The following is a 26,541-nucleotide window of genomic DNA, read 5'->3' as shown; positions in this document are numbered from 1 at the left end:
AGCACACCCACACACCAGTAAACTCTGACATGGACATGTTAACTAAGAATCCACTGAGACAGTTCTTTTCACTGCTTTTCTTCCTGATAGACTAATTGGTTAAATTTTACAAAAACCTTAAAAGAAATAGCTAAAGTAAGCTGCTATGTGTGACCTGAGAAAATGATTGTTCATGAATGCTGAATCATGTATTTTTAAAAGTTTGGCTAAGTACAATAGCTGTATACATTTTCCAACAGACTTGCTCTCAGGTGAATATACAATTTAAAGAAACAAAATATACATGCCATGTGTGAAGTGCATAAATACTCAATGTATCAACTGTATTTGTGATTCAGCATGTGTTTCCCTTCAGTGTGCACCTGGATGGACTCCATTTCTGCCTTAAGTCCAAGAAATCCTACATTGGCATAATTACATCTTCAGGCATGGCAAGTGCACACATGGGATTTTACCAACCAGAAGATACAGAATATTACTGCTAAACCCCATGTCACTTGACTAATAATACAACACATGAAAAATTGAGTTAATCTAATAACACTAGAAAAACTAGGGACTGTGTGGATGTTAGTTTTGAAACATAGCCAGTAACTCACAGCTCCAGCTATTACTCAGAAATGCTACAAAAAAGTACCACTAATAGATATTATCACCTGAAATACATGGTCCTCTCTGGGGAGGCTTACACGATCTAAAGCCAAGGTTTGGTAGGAAATTACCTAAAATCAAGAACTGGAGCAACGTGAAACTCCTAAGACTAGACTGATAATCCTTGACATCACTGGTAGTCAAAGTCTAGCTCTCAACTTCAGCCACATATTAGAGAAAAGATATTACTTCTCATGGACAACATTCTGCAAAAAGAGATGTTTTCTGCTCTGATAAGTGCAGATACACCATCTAAACTTCCTACATTCTTTAGATTGCATCAGTGGTACTGGGACAAGAAAAAAAATCTCATTACTCCACAGGAACTGATTATTTTGAAGAAAATATTGAAACTTGTCAAAATATACACTGTCATTTTTTGGTCATTTGGATAAAGTTTGAAAGTCAGAAGGGTGAGTCACTGAAAGATCTTCTTTTGTCATACATCTGTTATCAGCTCCGAACAATATATCATGATTCAGACTGCACAGGGAAACCAGTGGATATTATGAAGAGGAGCTTGCAGGATTGGCCCATAACAGAGATTAAAGTTTAATATACATTTGTCTAATATAAAGAGTGAGCACACTGAACAAAAGACTGAATATGATGTTCTCTGAAAGTACCTGCTTGGATTAGAAATCTCTTGGAACTTGACACTTCAGTTTACAGATGAAGTTCTGATAATGCCTTGAAATGGAGAACTAGGGTAATGGATTTTAAGCCCTCATGAATTAAAATGGTTCCAAGTGGAGAAAGAAGAAATGAAATTTTGGACAGGAGTAGCTCTTTAGATGAAAATAAAACACTAACCAACTACACCAAAAATCCAATTGTCATTTCTCACAGCAACAGAATGAAAGGTGAAGGTGGGATCAGGGCAGTATGGGTGTTGTGAATGGTTAGGCAGTGTCTTAGGAGCAGCTGACTGGAAGTGCTGGGATTTTGTTGACTGCTGGGATTTTGTGATTGAGACTGTTGGGATTTTATTGACCTTGCTGGGATTTTTTTGTCTTCCCTCACCCGTTATCTGTCTACAACACCACTGTCTCCTTTGGTGATACCTGCAGACAGCCTAGCTTGGTATTAGATCAAGTACCATATTACATGGAAAAAGTCAAGCTGACTGGCTGTAATTTTTACTTTCTGTTTCCAGATTCTCGGTGCTTTCCAGACCTGTTGTGGCAGATTAATAGAAGACACTTGGGATACCAGTATCAATAAAGTAAAGTGAAGTAACTTGACACAAGACATAGTAAACTAAGGTATAACACTGTAGAGCACTGCAGTGGAATGGAGGGGGAACACAAAGGGGAGACAATTGGTGTTCAAGGGTGTACGACTCAGACACTGAGAAGGAAAGACCAACAACCCAAAATAGAAAAATGATGACATCTACACCAGACCTCCTAATAAAACCAACAAGCTACCTCTGGTATGTGGTACTGGACATCATAAAACCACTCTATGCTGACTGTACTGCAGTTGCTTATGTGCAATTTAAAAGTAAATCATGATGAAAAAGCTGTAATTGTCAAAAACTTATCACAGGAACCAAGTTAAACCAGTTGGATGGTACCAGGGGATAGGCTAAAGCATAAATTGGGATTTCTGCCAATGCCTGTTATTTAAGTGATATTTTCTAATAAAGACCCTGTATTTCTCAAGCTGCTATGCAGCCCACTCCTTGTAAGGAAACAAAAAAGAAGCACACACTTAAGCATGAGATTTCTTAACTAGATATGGTAGGGATACACAAGAAGCTGTTAACAGCCCTTGGTAAGATTCTCTAGATTATATCTTCATATCACCCTTCTTTTAAGCCTGGATTGGCATTTACAAGAAGTAACTTTTCCAACCCATACTGGAGATGTAACTGACCAAAGGGAAATGCAGTGGAGGGAAACCAGGCTGGAAACAGCCTAAAAAACCAGGGAATGAAGACTGACAGATGTGCATAGACAAAGGGTTATAAAGGGGAACCTTGGAGCAGAGGTAGTCAGTGGCAGGAAATTACTCCTCTGCAGCTGACCTTAGTTTTTTATCCTGTTTTTTTGACCTACAGGGATCAGGGTGGTTTTTGCAGACCTGCTAAGTCTTGTGAATTGCACATGAAACTCACCTGATGTATGATTTCCCCACCCGTTAACAGAGGATTAACCCTTAAAAACAATAACCTGTTGCATATTCATACAGCTCATACATGATGCATGAATTCCATTCAAACACAGGATTCTGTCTGGTCATCGTCAGTTTCTTCCTCTGAATCCGAACCAGTGTTGTCATGGCTGAGCAAGGTGGGAAGATGTTCATTTCTCCTGATAACGGAGCAATAAATTCTCTTTCTCTGAAAGATTTAGGTGTTCTGTGGCTGCTATCTCAGTGTGAGTCCTTTCTTTAAAAAATACCTAACTTAGCATAGTTTCTATTTTAACATTTTTTTATAACCTAAAACTATATGTAACACACTACTTAAGAAAATTAGTACAGCACGACTTTCTAACACATATAATATTCATTTTAATATTTGCGAAAAGCCAATCATAAAATATGCAGTTTTTACTCCTTCTTCCCTTCCCTTCCCTTCCCTTCCCTTCCCTTCCCTTCCCTCTCTCTTTCTCTCTTTTCTGTGCTTATATAGGAGGTCAGTGCAATAAAATTTCCACTAATTTCCAATAAAACTTTCTGATTCTTCGCGGACCCTCTGACTTTTGTCGTTCCTTTCGCACCGACGGCCCCGGGCCCTTCCTTCCCCCTCACGGCGGAACCTTTCCGTGCGGCGCCGGTTTCCGGCCGGGCGCAGCGGCAGGCGGGCGCCGCTGCCGCCGTTGCCGGGTAACGCGGCGGTGCGGCGGCGAAGGCGGCCCGGCCGCGCAGGGCCCGCCATGCAGGACCCGGAGCGCGGGCTGTCCCTCACCATCGCCAGGGTGGTGCAGCGCCTGCAGGGCTCCAGCCTGCACTCTCAGCTGGAGCGACAGGCCCGGGTGAGCCCTGACCTGCCGCCGTGCCCTCATGCACGCCTCCCTTCCGCGCTGCCCCTCCCGGGGCTTTGTTCCCGGCCGCCGCCCCCGGCCCGGTATTCTCCTCACGGGCAGGGGCTCCGGGCCCCGGCTCCCCTCGTCCCCTCCCTGTTTTCCTCCTTGTCCCCTCCTCTCCCTCCTCGGCGGGGCCGGGGAGCGGCGTGTTTGGCTTCTAGAGCCGTGTTTGTTGTGTTTCCCCTTGGGACACAAGGATTTCGCAGGGAATATGAAGACTATGCGTCTGAAATCTCGCTGCTTCAAATATAGGTCCTGAAGCGAATTGCTTTTTTAATCTTTAATTTGGAGAGCTTTAAAGTCCACCCACCCTCCCCCGCTCCGATAGTGTCCCTGAGAAAATGAGGATTTGCTGAAAGGAAGTGAAAATAAATGAAAAAAAATACGCATGGAAGTAAATTTTAGTAGCTGGGATAACAGTTGCCCTTTTTCTTTTATATTTAATAACTTATCTGCACTTGGAGACAGATTTTCATATTTCAGCTGAATTTAATTTAGGATGTTTCAGATTAAAGTTGCGTCAATTTTCATGATCATAATAACCTAGTCATGGTGCTGTAACAAATATTGTGAATTACTGAAATATTTTGGATTGGGTTTTTTAACATCTTGTGCTTTTGTATTTGGGCTTTTTTTCCAAACACTGCTTAAAATTACACAGGTTGGGGAGGGGTGGGTGTTTTTTTGTGGTTTTTTGTTTGTTGGTGGTTTTTTTTGTTTGGTTTGGTTTGGGTCAAGTTGGGTTTTTTGGGTTTTTTTTAGGATACCATGTCCATTGTTTGTACATTAGTTTTGTTGCATTTTTAAATGAAACGTGATTTTCCTCTTTGAATGTCCCTGTAGCAAGTGACATCACTGTCACACTGCCTGTCTTTTGTTTGTTTTGTATTTAAATGTACTGATTTGGTCTCTAAATGCTTTTATTAATGTGTGTCTGCCTTGCTTCTGTTGACAGGGCTTTCTAAATATTTGAATAAGCCAATGTACATGACTTGAAGGGGGCTGGAATTATGAAGGATTGTAGAGGCTGGGTTCTGCTAAATGTTGGGAAATTGAGTATCCTAAAAAAACTGACATGAGGAGTGCAGAGTCACATCTTGTCCTCAAAAGAGGGCTCTGCTCTAACCACTCTGTTCCTGTTTCTAACAAGCCTGAATGCACTCCCTTCCACAGGATTCTTCATCCCTGTCTCTGGCAGGGCCACATTTCACAGTCACTGCATTCTTTGCTGGGTTTCTTGAGACAGGAGGCAGCTTGGTGTCCTCAGGACTTGGCTGGGTGTTCAGAAGGTGCCAAACTGGGCTGGTGGCTTTGGTTTGGTGGAGGGATTTTGTGCAGGTGGGCACTGAGAATGTGAGCAGTGCCCTCCCAGGGGGGGTTTGGAGTCTGAAAGGGCAGTGAGGTGCCCAAATCCCTGCTGGACACGAGAATGTCTCTGCTATGATGGCTTTGCAGAGTCCTGTGGCACAGGTTTCTTGGAGAAGAAAAAACAAGTGTTTGTATAGCTCATGATCATTCTAGTCATATGAAATGCTAAGGGGAAAGGAAAGAAACACAGCCACAAATATTCAAGCTGATTCTTAGAGCTGTGTGTGATGGGTTTATAACAGCAGGTTAATCAGAGCTGTAGTTTAGTGCGGTGATCTGAAAGTTTATAGATACATCAACAATGGGATTTCTCAATCGAATGAATTATCTCTAGGAGATTGCAGTTTAAATTAGTAGGGCCAAATGTACCCTGTGTTTGCCAGGAATCTGGGTGTTCTTGGTAGAGGAGCCTTTTTTATTGACCCTGCATGCATTTATGCTCTTCCATGTACAGAAGACTTGCTTTGTTTATAAAGCTTGGGCAGTCATGTTAGTGCTGCACCGTGCAAGGGCCCCTCAGTCAGAGGCTGCTCTCCTGTTCTGCCCTGGGCAGCTGCACAGAATTCTCAAAGTTTCTGCATTTTGCTTCACTCTGTATTAAGCTGGTGCTTGATATTCCTCCCATTACATGGGGCATTGCTGGAGCTGCACTGTCAAATAGGAAATCTCAGCTGTTGCTGTGCATCACTCCTGAAATCCAGGTTATGGGTAGGATGTGATGGAGTTCTTTGCCTGCTGGTTAACAAAGCTCATTCTGCACAAGTTGTGATTTTGAAGGGTGGTCCCTTTTTTAGGGGATTTTAAACTATTTTGGGAGATGCACACTGTGTTTTAGGAAGTCTTTGGAATCAGTGCATCAAAGTGAAACTTTTGTTTTGGATATTTGTACTGCAGCTATACTTCACAAATATTCTTCATCTCTTAGTAGAAAATGATGTGGATATTTGTTCCTCAAAAATATTTACTGTCTGAAAACACTACAGTCAAAATGGATCTTAAGGTCCATTATAATAATCCCTGAAATTTTGAGAGAACATGTGGTCTCACATACAGTATTTTAGTTATTAGAAAAGCTATATTTTGTACATTTGTCTCTTATTTTCTAGGAAGGAGAGCACAGAATGAACAGTTTCATTGATGAGTTAATAGAGTTTTGGGGAAAACACAGTATCCTGACATTATTTGTGAGTGGTGAGAGAGTAGCCCTGTGGTTATGAACTGATCAAACCAGTGCTTTGCTTGGCTGTCACTGGGAGCCTGAGCTGGTGTCAAGGGCTGTGATACACAATCTCTTTGAAATAACTTTGGCATGGGCATCAAATGATTTGCTGTCAGAGCTTGACTTCTGGGGATACCAAGATAATCACATTTTTATCCCAAGGACTGAAGTAGAGGTAGTGTCGTGTAAGTGATGAATGAATAAATAAATAAATGTTAGGTTGATTTTTGTAAGTTGATTTTTGATGCATTGATATGTTACTGCAGTTAGGAAGAGAGATTAATGTGGGTCAGAGTTCTAATGTGCCTATCACTTTGGAATTTCTTCTGAGCATACTTTGTAGTATGTTTGAAAGGAAAGAGTAACAGTGACAAAGAGCCAAAATATTGGGGAGTAACCTTTCAACAGGTAGAATTGCTGCTGGCATTAGTGGGGTAGCAGAGAGACCTCATTTTCTGGGCACAACTTCACTGTGCAAGCTTATAATCAAATTTGCTTGTTTTTGTCTTAATTTTTCTCTTCCCTTTCTGAATTGTAAATGTTTTTAAGGTAGAGATTAGAGGTGTTTAGAAAAACTAAAACATGGATATCTCAAGGACAAAATGCAGTTTTAAAACAAATTATTTTGTGAAATCTTGCTAAAATTCTGCTCTAGGGAAAGTCTGTGTCAGTGAACAGACAATAAAAATGAAACTGTTCAGAGATATGAAAAAGTGCTACCTTTTTAGCACATTTTCATTTGCAGCTAGTTCAGAAACTCAATTTTTCATGATCTTTGAAAACCTTTGAGTTAGGCTTTATTAATCAGTTGAGATTAATCAGTCTTAATTTTTGTCCCATGCAAACCTCTAATGGAGATCAGTCTAACTCAGAGTTGCCCAGAACCTCTAGTGACCAGGGCAAATGACAAAGTTTGAAAAATACCCAAAAAAACCAACCAACAGACAAAAGCTTCCGTAGTTTATTCCTAAATAAGTTTTCTAAAACAAGAGTGACAATAAAATGAAAGGTTCTAAATGAAAGATAAAGGTTCTAAATTACGTTTTAAATGGAACAAGAAAGACTCACAGTGCCAGGAGTCCCCCCCCTGCCATTTCCTGCATGAATGTTCTCAGATGTTTCTTGTAGGTGTGGCTGGAGTGGGACAACCTGAGGGGAACTGATAACAAAGCCTGATAAGGGCTGCTACAGTGGGCTAAAAGGGGTAATGTCAATGCAAAAATCAGGCCTGGTACCCATCCCACCCCACTGCAGCCATTCAGTTTGGGAGTGGGAACACATTGGTGAAGGTGCCTGAAGGTACAGAGAGGTGGAGAGGAGATGTCCTGGTCAGAAACACTCTCCAGAGGAGGGAGGGTCTGCCACCCTTCTTTGAGCAGTGTGGTAGAGCCAGAAGCCTTTAAAGACAGTTTGATCAAATAGAGAGGTAAGGGTCTGAACAAGGCTTCAGGTGGGGCAAAGGAGGAGGGGGCTTCATTTGGGAGGGCTAGGAACATTGGAGCTGGAGTAGTGCCTGACTCTGCTTCTAAAGAAAGTGGAGGTAAATAAGCTTAGAATCATTTATTAGAATTTATGGTTTGCAAAATGTCCCAGCATATTGTTTTCATGATATTTTTTGCCAGTTAAAAAAAAAAGAAATTGATACCAATCTCAACTTGTATAAAAGATCAAATTCAGAAGGAGAATGTTTCTATGCAATGTAACATTTATTTAATAAAAATTAGCAAACAAATGTAGGCTCATGAGTCATCATGGAAAAGTAATGGTTCTTTTTCATGCATTGTATTTGGCAAAGGATTTACTATGCTTGCTGATAGAGCTTGTGCCTTTGCTTAAAGTGGCTCAGCAGTAATATTTGCATTATAGTGAATTTTAAATTGAATGCAGTTGAGTATGTGTTGATCAGATGATGGAGTTCAGAAGCAAAGCAAGCTTGACTGGCTGAGTAGAACTTTTTTAGTAATGTGGATTCTGGTTTTTGCCCTGTGTTTTCAGCATTAATTTTATTTTCAGCACTAATTTTATATTCAAAACCTAGAAAATTTATTAAACATTAAAATTACATTATTAAAATATATCCTTATTTCTTGTACCACAGCATAACATTTGAAGCTGTTTACTTCCATATGAGGCTGATTGAAGCTCTCTGTATCTGCTAGGTTATTTTTACTTGTATAAGAAAGTTCACAATATTTTTTCCCTTATTATAGTTCATGTAGAAATGTAGAAGGGTTGGAAAATTGTCATTGTAATCAGGGTTTCACACTTACTAAAATTTGTTTAGTTAGTCTCAGAATGATTCTTCTTTCTGTTTCAGAAATGTATAACCAAAACTAATCTTTCCCTTAAAGTTGCAGGGGTTTAAGTTTTTAGTAAGTGTTTATGTTGAAATTGTGGTGGTTGTGCTTGAAGTGGATTTTACCAAGTCAGCTTGGTCCTTATAAAGTCCAGTTATGGTAGAATGGAGTACACAAGGAATGGTGGACATTTATTAGCTTTCATTGAATTTACTTCTTCTAAAGATGGGTTATATTTGGGGATTCTGTTTTATTGTAATTTGGGAAATAATAGCAATAAAACCGAAAAACATTGTGCACTTGTGCAGAAACATACTGAACAGTAATAAATGCTTTGAGAGGGTACATGTTTATCTAAACAAAAAGGCTTTGAAGAGAAATTATGGTTGATAGCCTGTAAAAATATTAGGATTGTGTAAAGTTATTTGCAGAACTGTTTGCAACAGGATAAAAATATGTGTTCACCTGATGTGATTCCACATTTCAGTGTAGTTGGATCACTTCTCTGCAGTGTTTATTCTTGTTGAGAAAAGAAATAGTGTAACACAGGAGTTATGCTGGAACACTTTGTTCTGTCAAGCCTCCTCTTAGTAATCTGTTGCTGGCCCTCTAGTTATTTTCCTGTACCTCTTTGAGTGCTGTCATTGGTGGATCATCTCTTGCATGATCAGTGCTGCTCCAGTCATGATCCCTGAATGCCACTTTCAAATTTAGATGCTAATTTGTAAATAGGTTGAGCTCTGTGTTCAGTTCCTCTGTGAATCAATTTCCTATTTCCACCAATTTTATTATTTTACTGTTGTGCTATCCTTTTGCTTCCTTTCAGCCACAGCAGTGTTGAGTGTCTGGATCTTTTTCCATCTTGGCATCCAGGTACAGAGAGAGTACATTTAGGGTATCACTTCCATGGTGACTGCACAGACCCCAGCAGGATACCTTGCCAAAATCAAAGATGCACACACAAGATTGTTAGTGGTACCTTAGGCACTGGCAAATTTGGCAAAATTTTAGAAGTCCCCCGAGTCTGGGTGTGTACAGCGGAAGAATTGGGGGTGCCAGGAAATGCTGTAATGACAGCTTGTTTTATGAAGGAATGTGGAAGGGACAGATGTGCCTTGATTCACAGGAAGCTGACCAAGACTGGAGAGGACCATAGACATCCCACACCTGGACCTCAGTGCCCTATCCATAAGATTATGCACAGTGCTAGTTTTACAGGGAAAAGCTGATAGGCATTAACATTTATTAAAAATGATTTGTTATTTCTTGCTGAAATGTTTGACTTTAAGGACTCTGATTCTATATTGCCCTGACTCAGCCTCTGAATATTTGGCTTTTTCCCTGTTTTAACTGTCACCCTTTGCTTTCATGGATTGTTCCCCTATATTGCTCACTCTCTATTACCCTGCATGTTATAGTCTCCTTATAGCAACAAATAGTATTTTTCTCATAGAAGTAAGACATCCTTTCATCAAGATGTGTGTGTTGAAATTGGTAGTTCTGCCTGGGTGTTTGCTGTTTATTGATCATGCAGGGAATTAATTCAGTTCATGAGTACAAATCTCATCAATGTGGGTTTTTCTCCCAGTAAATCTTAGGCAGGCATTTTTAGCTATGTGAAGTTGTAGTAATGCTTTTTTATATAAATTAAATTTTGTCAACATATTTTTTTTTTATTCTACAGGGAATAAAATCACAGGAAAAAAATGCAAATGAGACTTAGTCAGTGTGTTAAACTATACCAAGCAGTTTGAAACAAACCAACCCTACCTAAAATATAAATACCTAAATGTGTTTTTCAACATGGTACAACAAAGAAATAAGTTAGATCAGTTAATCCAAAGAAAAAACAAGATTATGTGGACACCTGGACTAGTAATTTTGGAATGTCAGCTCTGCTAAGTCCCCTTGATTCCTCAATTTAATTCCTATAAACACCCATATGAATTCTAAAGAGGTACCATACTGTTAAGTTGCAGCAAAACAGTTCTGAAGAGAGTTCCTTTCACTTACCAAAATGAGTATTTTCCCTTGTTGTGTTATACAGAGCTGGAATATGGTCTGTGTTAGAGCTGGCTGCAGCTGCCAGCTGAACTGTTTGCCACATTCTCAAGTATCTAATTTCTGATTTGAAAACTGATCAGCAATCCTAACAGTTTCTGTGGCTCTCTTGTTCTGCTTATCACTTAGGAAAGTGTTGATTGTAGTACACAAGTAAACAAGAGGGAAAGTGTAAATGGGAGGAGGCTTTTGCAACTGAGCTCTGAATTGGTAAAAGTGGAGACAAAAGTGCCCCCAAATTTTGGGGGGGTGGGAAGTGTTCACTATTTTTATGTGAAGATTTGTCTCAGTACAGCTTTTTTCAGTGAAGAGAAGAAAAAGGACACAGGAAGGGTGTGAAACATCTAAAAATAGATATTTTGATAAGTTAAAGATTAGCCTAAGAATATTGGCTGCATCAGGGCTAGGAATAATGAAATAATATCTGGCTGAATACATGGGCATGAAGAGGGGAAGTTAACCAGTGCAGGCTGATGCACTGATGTGATCCTTGGGGAAGATTTTTCCCCAGCATGCTGCCCTGTTTCCTTTTTGACTGCCTTTCTGCTGCATACAGGAGTCTCTGGATTTGATGTTCTGCAGCTGGGGGACAGGTTCTCTTGGGAACAGCAGTTTACAAGAAAGACCTCTCTTGTTCTTTTGGCCTGACAGGGAAAATGGGCAGTAGTGTGTGGACTGAACTCCTTCATGCCTTCTAATGTGATATGCTGTATCAATTTCCAGAATTTCCAGGAATCTCCAGAAAAACCCCTGTTGTTGTCAATAGGACTATCAGATACTCCTCAGTAAGCCAAGAGCTCACAGGTGTGTGAACAGCAGAGAATTAAAACACTGTTTGGATTGCACTTACATAATTTCTTGTACTGTTTCCAGTGTCAAGATAATGAATCCATTTTATAGCAGATTGTACAGGAGCTTTCTTTTCTTTGTGTGATTTATCAGCTGTAATAAGTTCTATTTGTGAGGGGATTTTTTTTTCATATCTAAAAAGTAAGCCAGACCTGACACTCTATGGACCTTGAGATTAGAATTAGCCATATTTAACTCAAAGACAAAGCTGAAAATTTACAAAAGGGTGCACAAAAACTTATGAGGAACAGTATGGCAAAATCTGCCCTGCTTGATGTGTGTTACTTTATTTAAAGTTTCTACAGTAAACACACAAAACCTCTGCCTTGCAGCAGAGAAAACCCTCAGCCTGGCAAATGTACAAAAAGGACAAAGGCCATCCCATCAAAGTAGCTTCAAAAGGAATTCTTCATAAAATCCTCCTTGAGGTTTTTGTTTAAAAGGGTATTTTGTGAGCTGCCCAAGAACACACATAAAAATCTTTGTTTCCCAGATATTAGTAACCATCCTTTGCCAGCTTTTGCCGTTGTGCTGGATGAAGTATGTGTTTGTCATTTGACATGAGTTAAATGTCACAACTTGCCATACCTTCTGGTCTGTGCTTATGATGACCTTTCTTTCTCAGAAGCATGCTGAGAAATAGTCTCTTTGCTATTGCACTTAATAAACTAAATATAAATGCCTCCCTTACCTGTAATGGCAAGGGGACTTGAAATGCTGGTGCTGTTATTCTCTCCATTATTGTCCATTCCTCTTTTCATGTGGGGAAAATGGAAAGGTTTTCTTAAAATTTTGCATTGTGAATTCACCTAGACCAGCTTTTCCAGTGCAGAAACACCTTTTTCCATGTATAAACTGTAAGGCAAAGTACAAGATTTTGTAGTTTTAGTTGTGTGCTGTGGACTTAAAGCAGGCCATGCTGTCAGCAGTACTATCAGGGCTGGAACACTGCACAAGTTGGTGAAAGATTTTTTTTAATTAAATAAAAATGAAAATTCTATTGCAGCAGGAAAGCTTGCTGCAATAGAATTAGTAGTTGATATGCCTACAGCATATTATTGAGTAGTTTTTGGTAAGAGATGTCTCACATTTCTATGTAGATGATACGGCCATATGCTTCTAACATATGGCTGGAGCTGTCATGGCTGTGGACACACAGATCTTCTGGTGTTATTTTCAAGTTAGCATGCAGCATTGCCTTTTTTCTCTAAACCTTTAGCTTTATTATCTGATGTTAATCAGCTATTGCCATGTACCATGCATAGGAAAATATGTCTTAGAAGGCCCTTCACAGAAACTTCTGAGTTTCTGCTTGTTGTCCTTTGGGACCTTTGTGATGTGTTGGTTTTCTCCTCTTGGTCTAGCTGCAGAAGGAGATGCTGTAGCAGCTGGTCCTGCTATTGCTGAAAGATGTGCAGATGTGTTTGGTTGTGTCATGGTATGATTGTAAAGCTGGTTAGTGCTGGTTAGGGCTGGTTAGGGCTGGTTAGTGCTGGTTAGTGTGTTGAGTGCATTGCAAGAGGCTGTATATACCCACTAGTCACAGCTGCAGTGGCAGTGTTCAGTGCACGGTCAGTTTTTTGGGTTGAAAATGGCGTTTCTTACCTGAAAGAGGTGAACTGTGGAAGGCTAAGTGAAAAATTATGGAATGTTTTCAGTTTTAATTCTTTCAAGTGAAATACAGGGATTGGCTTCTAGTTTATTCGATGTGTGCCTTATGACCAATTCCTGAATGTGTACAATCTAGCATTAGTGCTGAGTATGTGGGGTATTTGCTCAGATTATTAAACATGTATGTTCATATGTGTTCATTGCATATTCTACTCCTTTTTTCTCTCTTCTTCCCCACATAACACCTTTTAGCATTGATGAAAAAGGTGAAAAGACATTGAATGAGAAAAAAGATAACTGATGTTTTTGACTGCTGTTGCTCAAGGAAGGAGTTTGCTTTGGGTGTAACTTTAAGCATGTTCATTACTTACTTTATAACTTGAATAATGTAATTTCTCTTTAGTTCTTGACGCTTATTTATTTATTTTTCATATTAGGTTAGCCTACACAAACCAGAAATTAAGCTGGAATCTCTAAAAGAAGATATTAAGGATTTTCTGAAGACATCAGGTTTGTGATATTTCATTTATATATTTGTGAATAGGATAGATGCATGTAAGAATATATGTGATATAAGTGATGAAAACAATGCTTTGTGGAGCTTGGTGTCTTGTCACTGACAGTAGCCTGAAGCAGACATTCAGTGATTCCAGATTATTAAATCAGATAAAGAAAATTTAAAAGGGAAAATGTTGTTGGATTCCATTGCATTTTGAAAAACATACTATGCAAAGTGCTTTTATCATTTTATAAGATACTGGTGATTTTTTTGAAAGTTCTGAGTGAATAGAGAGTTCAGTCACTTCTGAAAATAGAAATTAACTTCCATGGGGATACTCTTGAAATGAAAATTTTACCTTTAGTTAAATTTCCAATTTGCATTGAAAGTTGTAGGCTATGTTACTATAATGTGAGGATTTTATGATAAATGATGTCAGATTTCTAATCATCGGGAACATTTTCTCTATTAATATTAATTGTTGGTTTTATAAAATGATGGCTTTAAGAAATAGAATGTAAGTTTTTTAACCAAAATTATATTGTAATTATTTGAACAACAGGTGGAAATAAAGGATATTCTGTTTCTATAGAGATTTAAACTTGGAGGTTTCCTATCTTAATTAGCTTAAGGTTTCTTTGTCTCCCCTTGTCTCTCTGGTAGGTAGACATGAACTGAGACCAGACATAAAACTCCAGTGACTGCAGAGCAACCTCTGATTGATGTTCCATTAGTATTAATTCCTAAAGTTGTCTTCTGGTTATTTTTTTTATTTTAACAGGTTGGGAAAAGAAGCTTCAGAATGCTGTTTATAGTGAACTCAATGTGTGAGTTTATTAAGTATTTTCACTTAATGAGTTCTGCTCACATGATTTACTTTTGATCCATTTGTTTATAGAGGTGTATGGTGTGTTACTGTAATCTGCAGTATCTGTCATAGCAATGGTACCTGCTTAGTTTCTGTTTTTAAAGTGCCATTATTTCTTTTTCATCCTAGTGAAAATATTGGACTCAACTACATTTTAAAGAATAAATGAAATAAATATCACCACATTTTGTAGGTACTTTAGTATTTTCCTTTTGGCTTTACTTCCAAAGGTACCAAGGGTCATAATATAACTATGTAAATGAGGTAGTTGCTGCAAATGAGTTTTAATTGAGGTATTGGTCACAGCATTACATGTATTTTTGTATTAATTATTTTTTAAAATCTTTAAGATACTGGATCTCTAGGTTTCTCTGGTCAGTGCTCATCATGCTTGGGATATGGTTATAAACACAGTCAAATCCTTTTTATTATTGTTCAGCAAACTTTGGGTTAGTCTTCTGGGAAACATAATTTTTCTTTACATTCTGGCACTGTGGAAAGGTGAATTTCATAACAGATACAGCCATGAATGCAACTATAAAATAAGAAATGTGTATGCAAATATATTTGTGCTAAGGTAAATAAGCTTGTTAAGAGTTACCAGTTTAGCACAATGTATATTTAGTAGTATGAGGGACTTAATTCTGCAAAATGGTTCTATCTGTTAGCAAGGATTCATCTTCATTGTATCTTTCCAGGGAAAAAATATTTACCTGTCTCTAGGGCTAATGCACGGAAATAAGCAGCAAAATAATGAAATTTGCCCTTGAAAATTGAAATTAACTGTGAACACCATGGTTTCATGAGTATTGTGGAAAAGCCAAGAAACAGCATTTCTGAAATCTGTTGATATTGATTCTGTTTTACACATTGGAGCAGAATAGTCCATAACAAATTTGCAGCCAGTACAGGAATGATCTTACCTGATAAAAATGGGAAGAAATTTGGGGAGGGTTTCCCAAAAACATATGATAGGAACTGATTGAATGCATTCAAACAAGTAAAAATTCAGGCTAACTATTAGAGAAGCTATGTGAAAATTTTGTTTCCTGAAAGACTTTTGAGACACTTAAAATTAAGCTGAATGTAATGTTTGGCAAAAACTCATTGGAAATAACCTACACTACTGAAAGATAAATTGGTGGTTTGGTTTAGTTTTTAATTTTTATGAGTGGATATTCAGCTTTGCCTAAGTCAATACCTCACTTAAACTTCTAATTACTTTGGACATGTACATGTTAACTACTGATTTTTAAAAGGAGAACCTCAAAAAAATATTGTCTCTTAAAAATTGTGATGACTTGGAGAGGGAAAGTTACAGTCAATCATAAACATGACACTATGTGAAGAGAATTCACTTTTAAAAGACCTCATTTGTTAATGTAATTATTTTACTTTCTTTTATAAGTATGTGAAATTTTAAGGGAGCATTATTTTTAATACAAGAAGAACTCATGCTGAAATGTTACTAATTCTTGCATATTGTTATCTTATTTGTATCCATAGAATGGATGAGGAAAAAATACTTAAAAATAATACTCAGTTTTGATCAACACACACTTGTGTTTTTGCTAGTGCTCTCTATATATAGAAGTTATATTTAAGTTTACAAATATGGGATTAATTAAGCAAAATAAAACATCAGAACATTTAAAGTTTGCCATATTTTCTTCTTAAGGTTTCCTTGGCCCTGTCATCCTGCAGCACCACCTGAACATATTAAAGAACCTTTAGCCTATATGAGGAAAGCACAGGTTGGTGGTTATCTATTTTACCATTCATATCAGAGCTTTAATTAGACTATTTGAGATTTACTCTGTAGAATGTTACTGTGTTTCTAGGTTTTATACCTTAGGAAAAACACAGATTTGTAGTTGCATCAAAGTTAATAGTAATATTGTGTATGTGACATTTTACATAAATACAGAAAATGCTCAAGTAATTCTCCAGCCACGAAGGAAGTAGGATATAGTGGCAGGTAGGTGAAAAATGTAGAATAGAGTTGATGTGAATATGTCAAAGAAGAGAATTTGGTTTCATTGAGAAGGAAAAAAGGGGTAGCTATAGGTCATTTCCTTAGGGTTACAAAAACATTTTTTTGAAGGGACACAGGCAGTTTCATGATGAAAGATAACAGGCTGCAGAGATAGTGAGATCTTCAGAAAGAAGAGATATATTTAGTACTTAAAAATGTGAAAGGAAGATGAAAAATACAGAGCTAAGGAGCTTAAGGCATATTGAAGGAGAGTAAGAAAGACTGGACTGTAAAGATTAAACAAGGATTTTTGGTGTCAGGAAAAGATACTCTAGCTTCTTTATATTTTTGCCAATATATGCCATTTGAAATAAACAAAAAAATCCACATAAAAATGTAAAAAAAAACAACCAAGTTTCAAGAATATGGTCTAACAAAAATATCTGAGGTAGGGATAAAGGTATATTTAACTCTGTTGTGCCTAGAAATACATTGCAGTATTCTTTTACAAAATACTCAACAATTGTGTTACCTTTACAAGCATATTGTTTGTTCTCCTAACTCTTATCTCGCTGTCCTGGGTTTCAGTCTTTAGGATTTGGGGCTAAAGATTGCTTTAATCAATTTTTCTTGTGTGGTGTGAAATGTAATGCCACGATTTGCAGCCTGAAAAAATCACTCTTACAGTTAATTAATGCAAAAACCAGAGAGATATATCTGTATGCATGTTTGTCTGAAGCAGTTCCCTGGGTTATTACTTTACAAAAGTGTATGTAATACTTGCAGTGTTTTTATCTGTATGTAGAAAGGCCTGTTATTCCAGTAGTTTAAAACTGAGCAGGAGAAGTCCTGTCTCTGCTGGTTTCAAAATTTGATTCCCTATTTGAAAGAATATTAGTCATCCATGTCCTCCAGGTGGGTTAACCCTGGTAGGCAGCTCAGCCCCTCACTCACTTTTCCCCAGAGAAGCAGGAGAGAATCAAAAGGGCAAAATTGAGAAATGGTGGTTACAAAGACAGTTTAATTGGCAAAGCAAAAGCTACACATGTCAACAAAGCAAAATAGGAATGCATTCATTACTTTCCATCATCGGGCAACTTTTGTCCCAGCTTCTTTATTTGGAACATGATGTTGTATGGTCTGGAATATCCCACTGCTCACTGGGGGTCAGCTTTCCTAGCTCTGTCTCCTCCCAAATTCTTGTGCACTCCCAGCCTCTGTGCCATTGGGGAAGTGTTAGAGAAGACCTTGAACTTCTCAGCAATAGCTAAAACATTTGTGTTTTATCAACACCCTTTTGGTCACAAATCCAAAAGAAAGCACCAGACCAACTACTGTGAAGAAATATAACTCTATCCCAGCCAAACCTGTATGATGCCCTTTCAAACCCTTTATTGAAATACAGCTCTTTGATAAAGACTTGTGAACCCTTTCCCTAGAGAAATACTGGTAAATTAGGGTAGTTGTGAAAAAATAATAAATGCACAGAGAACTAACATGATATTTTCTAAAACATGCAAGTGTTTGATTTTCAAGATGACACACATTTATCACTGTAGATAATGGGCCTGTAAGCAAACAAGCATCATAAGAGGAATTGAATCACAACTAGGTTTTGTTTTGTTACTCTTTTTGACTAAATAAACAATGTGAAAAGCTTACAAAGCCAGCGTTTCAATGATTTTGTTTGTTTAAAATATTTGGAAATAGCTAAAATACAAGTGTACAGGTTGCTAATACCTTTTGGGAGAGAGATAAAAGTGAAAACAATTTACTTTCATAGGTATTGAAAATCTAATTAATGTTTTGACAGTAAAGACTTCGGGTTTTTTATTTGTAGGTAGATTTTTTTTTTTTATTTTTACTTTATTTTCATTTAGCATCACAGCAGTTGGAAAAAAATACTTTGATGCTACCATCAAAATTTGTCCCCATATAAAAATGTCCATATTTGTCATATTCTGTTTTTATTAGATACAGTCACCATTTAAGATGCTGTTTCCATTGTTATAAGTTTGTTGACAATTTCTTTATCCTTTTCTATCTTAACAAATTTTGCTCCACTTCAGAATTCTGGAAGTAAGGGTGCTACTCCCAGCAAACCATCTCTGGTAGTTACTAGAACGACTTTGAGTTAGTGATTAAAGCAATATTAATATCTTTTCTTGAGTAGGTATTAAAATGTTCATAATTAACCATTTTTCTCCTCACATTGGTTCTGTTTTCTCATAGATAGCACACTGAAGTTTTTACATTGTTACTGAAGTTTTTATATTGCTTTCTTTTCCTGCCTCAAAAGAAAACCAGGTTTCTAGAGAAGGATAGAACATTAATGGCAATGAGTAGTAATGCTGTAAGTCATAGGATGATAGAATGGTTGGGGTTGGAAGAGACCTTAAAGATCTGGTTTCAGCCTTCCCTTGCAAGGATACCTCCCACTAGATGAGGTTGCTCAGAGCCCCATCCAACCTGTTCTTGAACACTTTCAGGCATGGGGTATCCGCAATATCTCTGGGCAACCTGTTCAATGTCTCACCACCCTCACAGTAAAGAATTTCTTCCTCCTATCTCATGTAAACCTACCCTTTCAGTTTAAATCCATTCCCCCTTGTCCTTTTGCTACATGCCCTTGTTAATAATCCTCTCTCCCTTCAGGCGTGGTCTTTAGATGTTGGAAACCATGTGATGCTATGAAAATGTCTCCAAATTGCAGTGCTACCTTCCTCAGTTTCAGCTATTTTACTGAATAATTGTAGCCATAGCAATCCTAATAGTGTGTTTTCTTAGTGTTGAATTTCTTTGTAAGACTAGAGAAATCATCTTGTTAAATGTGTTGTTCCCATCAATAAAAGGACTTTGTGACCTCTCCCTCTGCCTTTTATTTCAGTCAGGAACAGTGCATTTTGTTTCTGCTCACTTCAGGTACCTGCTGTCCTGGAGAGAGGGCATGGTATCTTGCTTGGAAAGGCTGCATAACCCTCACTTTGGTTTTGTCTTTTTTGCATTTATTTTAATATCCTTACTGGGTCTTGAAAGATGAATTATGTCACAGTTTATGACTGAGTATAAGTGGTTTATTACAAACATGTTGCATCCCCAGTGCAGTGAGAGGATTAATGTCTGGTATGGCCGTTGTAAGTCACACCAAGTGTGTTGACCTCCATTGCTCTTTGGAATTAGATAGTTCTTGGTCTTGCAAAGCTTCCATCTGTCTCCTCTTCTTTTGTGGCTTTCATATCTTTAAGCATATCTCTGCTATTCCCCCCCTATTCCCCTTCCACCTGTCCTCCCTTAATTTTGATGGTATCATGAAGTGATGGTGCCAATGGTACCAAACCAAGTGGAGAAGTGGCCATGTTAGAAGGGAGAGTCACTGTGCAGAAAAACTTGGGTATGCTGGAAGAGTGGGCTAACAAGAGACTTAAAAACACAAATGTAAAGTCTGGCATGTGGGAAAACATCCAGGAGTGCAGCACAGGCTTGGATCTACCTGTCGGGGGAGCAGCCTGAAGGAAATGAACCTGGAGGACCTGGTGGACAGCAAGCTGCATATGAGTGGACAGTGTGGTGCTGCATCAAGGAAAGGTGACAGGATGCTGGGCTGCATCAATGTGGGCATCACCAGCAGAGATAAAGAACTCATTGTCCCGCTCTACTTAACAGTGGTCAGGTCACATCTGGAGTACTGTGTTCAGTTTTGGTCCCCACTGTACAGTAAAGGATGTGGGCAGACTGGAGAGGGTCCAGAGAAGGGCCACAGAGATGTTCAGAGGACTGGGCAGCCTGACATGTGAGGAAAGGCTGAGAGAGCTGGGTTTGTTCAGCCTTGAGAGCTGGAGGCTTAGGGGAGACCTTGTTCCAGTATTTAAAGGGTGGCTACAGAGAAAATGGAGACTTTTTTACAAGAGTCACATGGAAAAGATGAGAAGTAAGGGGTACAAGTTACTTCTGGGGGGATTCTGATTGGACAGAAGAAGAAAATTTTTTGCATAGGAACAATTAGCCATTGGAATAATCTCCTTAGGGAGACAACATTGGACACTTAGGATTTGGCTGGACAGGAGGCTGGGCCATCTGATCTAGACCATAGTTTTACCAAAAAAGACTTTACCTTTAACTTTGTTTTTGCTGCTACTACCTGTGTTTTCTCAATTTCCACTTTCTTATCCTATATGGCCTAGTAATCTTCATGTTCTCTCACTTCTTATTTCTCTAGAAACAAAACCTCAGTTCTTAGCAAAATAGTAAAGGCTTGATACTACCACTTTGTGAGAGATGAACTGGTTTGTGACATGGTGTTGTGTAACTGCAGCATTTGAAAGGAATTTAAATATGATAATACAGTTAAAGAAAAATATTTTACAGAGTATGAAAAAAAGTATGCAATTTGGAAAACGTACCTTACATTCAAAACGAAGATCTGTTTTGGTTATACAAAAGAAAGTGAAGGGATGACTTGATTGTGAGGAAAAATTTCTGGTGAAAAATAGTAAGTTTTTGATGGAAAAAGTTATGAGAGGGTCTTGTAAATGATCTTATAAGTGAAAGCTGAAATGAAACAATTATAGACAAGATGTTAATTTATTTTTTTAGGTGCCCTTTCCTTCATTTGCTTCCTGTCTAATAAACTGCAGCCTCTTTTGGACAGAACTTTGAGGAGCATGGTTAAACAGTAGCTAACTGTTGTAAAATTTGTGTCTAGAGCAAATTACAAGCAATAAATAGAACTAAATGAAATTAAGAGGAGTCTTTGCATTCATGTGATTGAGGTCTGGCTTGCCGTCCACAGAAAACTAAAGTATAAAACGCACCAGTGGTGCTGTAATCACGGAAGCACAGTACCAAGTCCATTGACAAGGAAGTCATTACTAATTGGCATTAGCTTCAGAGGAGTTAGCCGTGGAGTAGGCACTACTGAAGCCTAATGCAATTGTCAGAAGAATCTGGTTGCTTTTTAAGCTGTCCACTGGCCACTGAGGTATTGTCTACCTCTGTTTTCTCTGATTAGACAACTATTTCCTAAGCACTGTGTTAGAGGAACTATTTTTTAAGCATTACAGAATCCCAGGTTTCTAACTTCCCTTAATTTCTGACAACATCTAAGATACTTTTTGTGGAGAAAGACTGCCAGTCTCTTCAGGCCCCAAAGTGGAGAAAGTATTTGCTATGCACAGTTGATTGACTTCTTATAATTGTTTGAAAAATTTGTTAAATGTTGATCTATAAAGAACCTTGATCATTAAACATATATAAAAAGCAGTAATTGTGAAATACATGATTTTTCAAAGATAGGAAATATGAACAACCAAATTTTCTGGTTCTTTTTTGTGTTGTAAAGAATGAGATCTGTTTGATCTATTGTTTCCATGTAAAGAAGCATATAAATATTCCCTTCATATGTTTGCAGATGTCCGTCAGTGACTCTTGCTATCCTTTTATAAATATCTAACTTCAGAAAAACTGCTTGTTATTGCATAGTAAATTCAATTTTCAAGAAAAAGAAATTCCTTATAATTTATCTTTTGTGTTTATTTTAGGGAAGCTGGGAGAAGCGAATTCTGAAAAGCCTGAATAGCATGTGCACAGAACTCAATATCCCACTAGCACAGAAGGTAATGTATTGTTAATTTTCTATTTTCAAACTGACATCTTCTCTGAAATTAAGCCTCATCTTGCACACTTGTTATGTAATTTTCATTTTAGACATGGTTATCAAGAGGTGCAGGTTCAGTATCTAAATAATTGTAATGCAGAATAATTTTCAGAGATGGTGGCAATGAATGTGTCAGCTCAGCTTGGGAGAAGATGAATGCTCTAGGTGGATTTTCCTCTTTGCTGTTGCAGTAGTTGTCCTCTTGAGGGAGCAGCATGTGGGAAAGGTCATTACTGTGTTCGTTGCTCATTACTGAGTATTTTGTGTGCAGACTCAACTGTATAACTTCTGCAGCCTCTGTGTGACACCTATGTGCTTTGTGTGCACAAGGCTGTAGCTGAACTGGTACATGAGGAGAGAGACATACTGGTACATTGCTGATTTTGTTTGTCATTCATTCTGGTCTGGTTTTCTTTGTTTGTTTGTTTTTTAATTAATATAGAGGCTTTAATTTTAAAGGTCATGGAACTAGAGAGTAACTTTCGCATGTTTTGTTCATTCCCCTGCTTGACCTCTGTGATAGGTGGCAGAACCTCTGTGGTTCATCATGAGCTAAAGGATGCTGCTCTATTTGGTTTTCATGGTTGCCAGGGACAGGAGTTTTATCGAGTCCAACAGCTCTGTGGAATGGACAGTAAATCTTCAGTAATGCAAAACTGAGTACTAAATATCCTAAATTCATTTCTAAATACCCGAAACTATTTAATGGGCTTCTTTCCTTCCAGGAACTGAACTTAGCCTTTCCCAGTGTAATGTACCTTCAGGCTAGTTATCATTTGTTAGCAAATAAGTTTGTATTGCTATTTTGTAAAACACTGCATTAATGTATAGTTGAAATGAATACATATTTGAAATAAGCATGTTTTTATTCATTCTGTTAAAAAAAAGAAGATACACTTTTTTGTGTATTTCAGAGGCCTGCAAATGAACAAAAAGAATTGCTTAATAAATGGAATGAAATGGGAACTGATGAGCCAGGTAAGGTCAACTAAATTTACATGCATTAAATTTTTGTACATAGAAAGGAAGGATGCACATCTTACTTACCAGTCAAAGGTTAATCTAATCTCTTCAAGGCAAATTGATTTTGATCTTTCTTTCATTGGTAATGTGCCATTATGCCTAAATAAATACTTATTTCCTTATTATTTTGTTTCAAGTTACTGTACTAACATTGAATCATTACTGAGAGGTAATTGTGTCTTATTCCATATTCCAGTGCTTTAGAGATTTACTCAACTAGGAGACAGCTCCTCTTATTATAAACTCAGGCTAACAGAAAATATTCAGAACTGTGGATAATTAAGCTCAGATGTTTTCTTGACAAAAGATAAAAATAACTCTTTCACAGAATAATCAGTGATATTATACTTGGGGAAAGCAAGGCTAACTCTTATGCTAGTTCATAGCCAAGTTCCTTGAAAAGGATTTTGCAGAGGTGCTGGTTTGTATCACACTATCACCTCTCTGATGGCAAACACTTTGCATGGATTTTTTAGTACTGCTCCCCAGTTTTCATTTGACAGCAGTGTGTATAATTCAATAATCTAAGCTGTAAAAAAACACCTTGCTTTTGAAAATCATATCTTTCCTAAGTCTAAGAGTGATTCAGTCTAAACACTTAGGAGGATTAAGTAAAAGCTTCCTGTGACTACTGTGCTCTTCACAGAATCATAGAATGGTTTGGTCTGGCAGAGACCTTGAAGAACAGCCTCCTCTTCATTTAGCTGAGGTTTAAAAAAATTAGGCAATTATCATTAGCATAATCATGACAGAATATGTGGTAGTTGTTGCCACATATTTGTGAAGATGTTATTTTGATCTTTGCTCTAATCTGTTGTTTAAATTGCTAGATTGTGTTATAAATGTGGCACATGTGTTTTTGATCTTTTGGTTTTAACATAGTGTCATTGAAATCTTACTTCAGATCTAAGTCTTTTCCGGCCTGTTTATGCACCTAAAGATTTTCTTGAGGTAAGCCTCTAAAAAACAGTACTCAGCCATTGGCTTGTATCCATTATAGTCTTTTATATGAGGTGGGGAAAATAATTGCTAAGTGTATTCCATACTAGTTGTTGTGTGTAGCAAGTGAAATTTGGCATGGTTTTTATGAATCCATGTTTGGTTTACAAAACAAAATGCTATTGTCTCTTTTTTACTTTTTAACTGCAGTTTTAAATTGAACCTGTGATAAAGTTCTCTAAAGCATAGTCTGGGCCCAACTTTTTTTCCTTGGAGAGCAATTCTCAAGTGATTTTGTAAAGCATTTTACATTTTCAATTCCAATATATTAAGCTCATAAATCACAATATGTAAAGCTAATAGACTGTTTCATAGTTGGGTGCAGACTTGTATGCAGTTGTAATTGTAGGTCATCTAGGAAGGTTTTAAAAAAATCAAACATGAAACAGGACTGTGTGGAATTTCAAGGCTTTTGTATGTAATCAAACTGAATAATTAAAAAATTGGTGACTGGAATCTTTAAAGCCTTAAATGTCAGTATTATTAATAATTTTCTATGACTCAAGCACAGAACCTGATAGTAAAACAGTACTTATTACATATCACTCCTTTTGTTCAGTTATGAAATTAATGTTGCAAATATTTTATTTATTTTGTTTTCCCTCACTGTACTAACAGCCATGGTGTGTTTTTAATCTGGAATCTGTAAATAAATCCATCTTTTTTTTAGCTTTATTCAGTGACCCTCATGATCACTCTCTTTTTCTTTTATGCTATTTTCTTTCCAGAGTTTGCAGTTTCTTTAAATTAACAAGTCCGACAGTGAGATTATATGATATTAGAGTACTTACAAGAGTGAGAACTGTAGAGGTACACAGTTATGAGAGAATTTCATAGGAGCTGGAAATTCATGGTAGAAAGAATCTTTACAGTTCAACATGAAATAAAAACCTATACTATGGAATAACAGTATGTAAGAGACTGTAAATTCCTTTATAGATCACAGGTACTTACCTTCAGATGATTCCTTGTCCTTTAAATTATATTTGCTTTAAGTTTTCAATTCTGTAATTTCTTTTTCTTAAATGAAAGAAGATATTTTGATATATTATTATTTGGTAAAGAATTATTTTAGTAGCAAGTTATGTAGCATTTTTATTGGAAACCCTGTAAGATTGCCTGTGTAAAAAGATGGATAAAAATTCTTTCAGAGAAAAGTAATGCTGAAAAATATCCTGGATACTGTAGCCATCTCAAATATGTGTTGGTATAGCTTAAATGAGGAAGTAAATTTTAGTCAAGACATTGCTATGTAGCCAGCACTTAATTGTGTATATTAAAAATTATTTCTGCTTTTTTATTGAGCTGACTTTTCAAAGTAGACTATGTTAGCTTCCTTAAAAATTTCAATACTTTTTGATATTGAAAATGTAGAGATATAATTTGATCATTTGTGTATATATATATAAGTTGTGGGAAATTATTTTGTGCTGAATGTACTGTTTGCAATGCTGATGATGCTGAGAGGAGTTCTGAATGTAAGCAAGAAATGACAGAGCTACAATTTTTAAGGTACTGATGAATCTTCGAAACCCAAATTATGAAAATGGAGAGCAGCCTAGTTTCAGAAATCATCTGGGACTAATTCAGGTTCCCTTAAAAGTTAAAGATATTCCAGAATTGGTAAGTATATTTTTTTCTTATAAGAGGTTTCTGTAGGAGTTTTTTTCCCTTTCTAATGAAAATGATTCGAACTCATAAAAATGAATATTAGTATCATAAATTTTTCCTTTTTAAAATGAAAATCAATCTAAATATGTAGTTAAAATACAGAGCATAAAGAAGTTCTATGAAAAAAATATTTTTAGTGAGAAATAAAACATAACCAGTAAAATTTCTGCCACGAGAGAAGTTTTCATTTTATGCTACACAGGTTTAATTTGTGCCAAAAATACACTTCTGTACGTGTTATTCACTTAATAATTTTTCTTCTGTACAAGAAACTTCAAATTTGTAGCACATCTCAATTCTGCAGATTCTGTATAGGATCAGTAGCCTGACAATGAGTTAGCTTCTGACTTTGTTCTCAATATAATTTTAAATCCCTTTATTGTCAGGTTGTAAATGAAAAGAAATGTTTGAGTACTAGTGTATTATATGGGAGAGTTTTTCTCAATGCTTCACTGATGAGGCTCTTGCAGATTATATGCTAGTAGAAAAACCTTCATCTGGGTTGGAAAAGAGATGGGAATTAGAGATCCTTAGCCCAGTCTTTCATTACTCACTTCACTACATCCAGGTGTAGTGACATCCACACCTGACATGCCAACTGGGACTTATCTGTAAAACTAGAGTAAGAATTGATGTGAGATTCTATTTCAAATGTGTGCATTTAGAAGAACTTAATTTGGTTCAGAAAATATTCCCAGTAAGCCTTCCAAAAGAAATCTCAAATGATTTAGAGAATTAAACTTGTTTATATGTTATGGTTCT

The 26,541-nt window shown here is 37.2% G+C and overlaps 1 protein-coding gene across 1 annotated transcript in view; it reads left to right on the top strand.

The window, feature by feature from the left end:
• Window positions 1-3,490: 3,490 nt before the first annotated feature.
• Window positions 3,491-26,541, top strand: part of TBC1D19 (TBC1 domain family member 19) — a 46,134-nt gene continuing 23,083 nt past the window's right edge. The window contains exons 1-8 of the mRNA XM_054295621.1: window positions 3,491-3,635; window positions 13,529-13,601; window positions 14,372-14,417; window positions 16,137-16,212; window positions 21,971-22,045; window positions 23,001-23,064; window positions 24,014-24,060; window positions 25,621-25,731. Of these exons, the coding sequence (XP_054151596.1) occupies window positions 3,537-3,635; window positions 13,529-13,601; window positions 14,372-14,417; window positions 16,137-16,212; window positions 21,971-22,045; window positions 23,001-23,064; window positions 24,014-24,060; window positions 25,621-25,731 (591 nt within the window). The 5' untranslated portion in view covers window positions 3,491-3,536. The remainder of the gene's footprint in view (window positions 3,636-13,528; window positions 13,602-14,371; window positions 14,418-16,136; window positions 16,213-21,970; window positions 22,046-23,000; window positions 23,065-24,013; window positions 24,061-25,620; window positions 25,732-26,541) is intronic.

The sequence above is a fragment of the Melozone crissalis genome, unplaced genomic scaffold (genome assembly GCF_028551555.1).
Source record: "Melozone crissalis strain CALT ecotype California unplaced genomic scaffold, PUWL_Pcris_2 ptg000006l_1, whole genome shotgun sequence".
Lineage (NCBI taxonomy): Eukaryota > Metazoa > Chordata > Aves > Passeriformes > Passerellidae > Melozone > Melozone crissalis.
The sequence above is the reverse complement of the archived record's forward strand: the minus strand, read 5'-3'. Positions and strand labels throughout refer to the sequence as shown.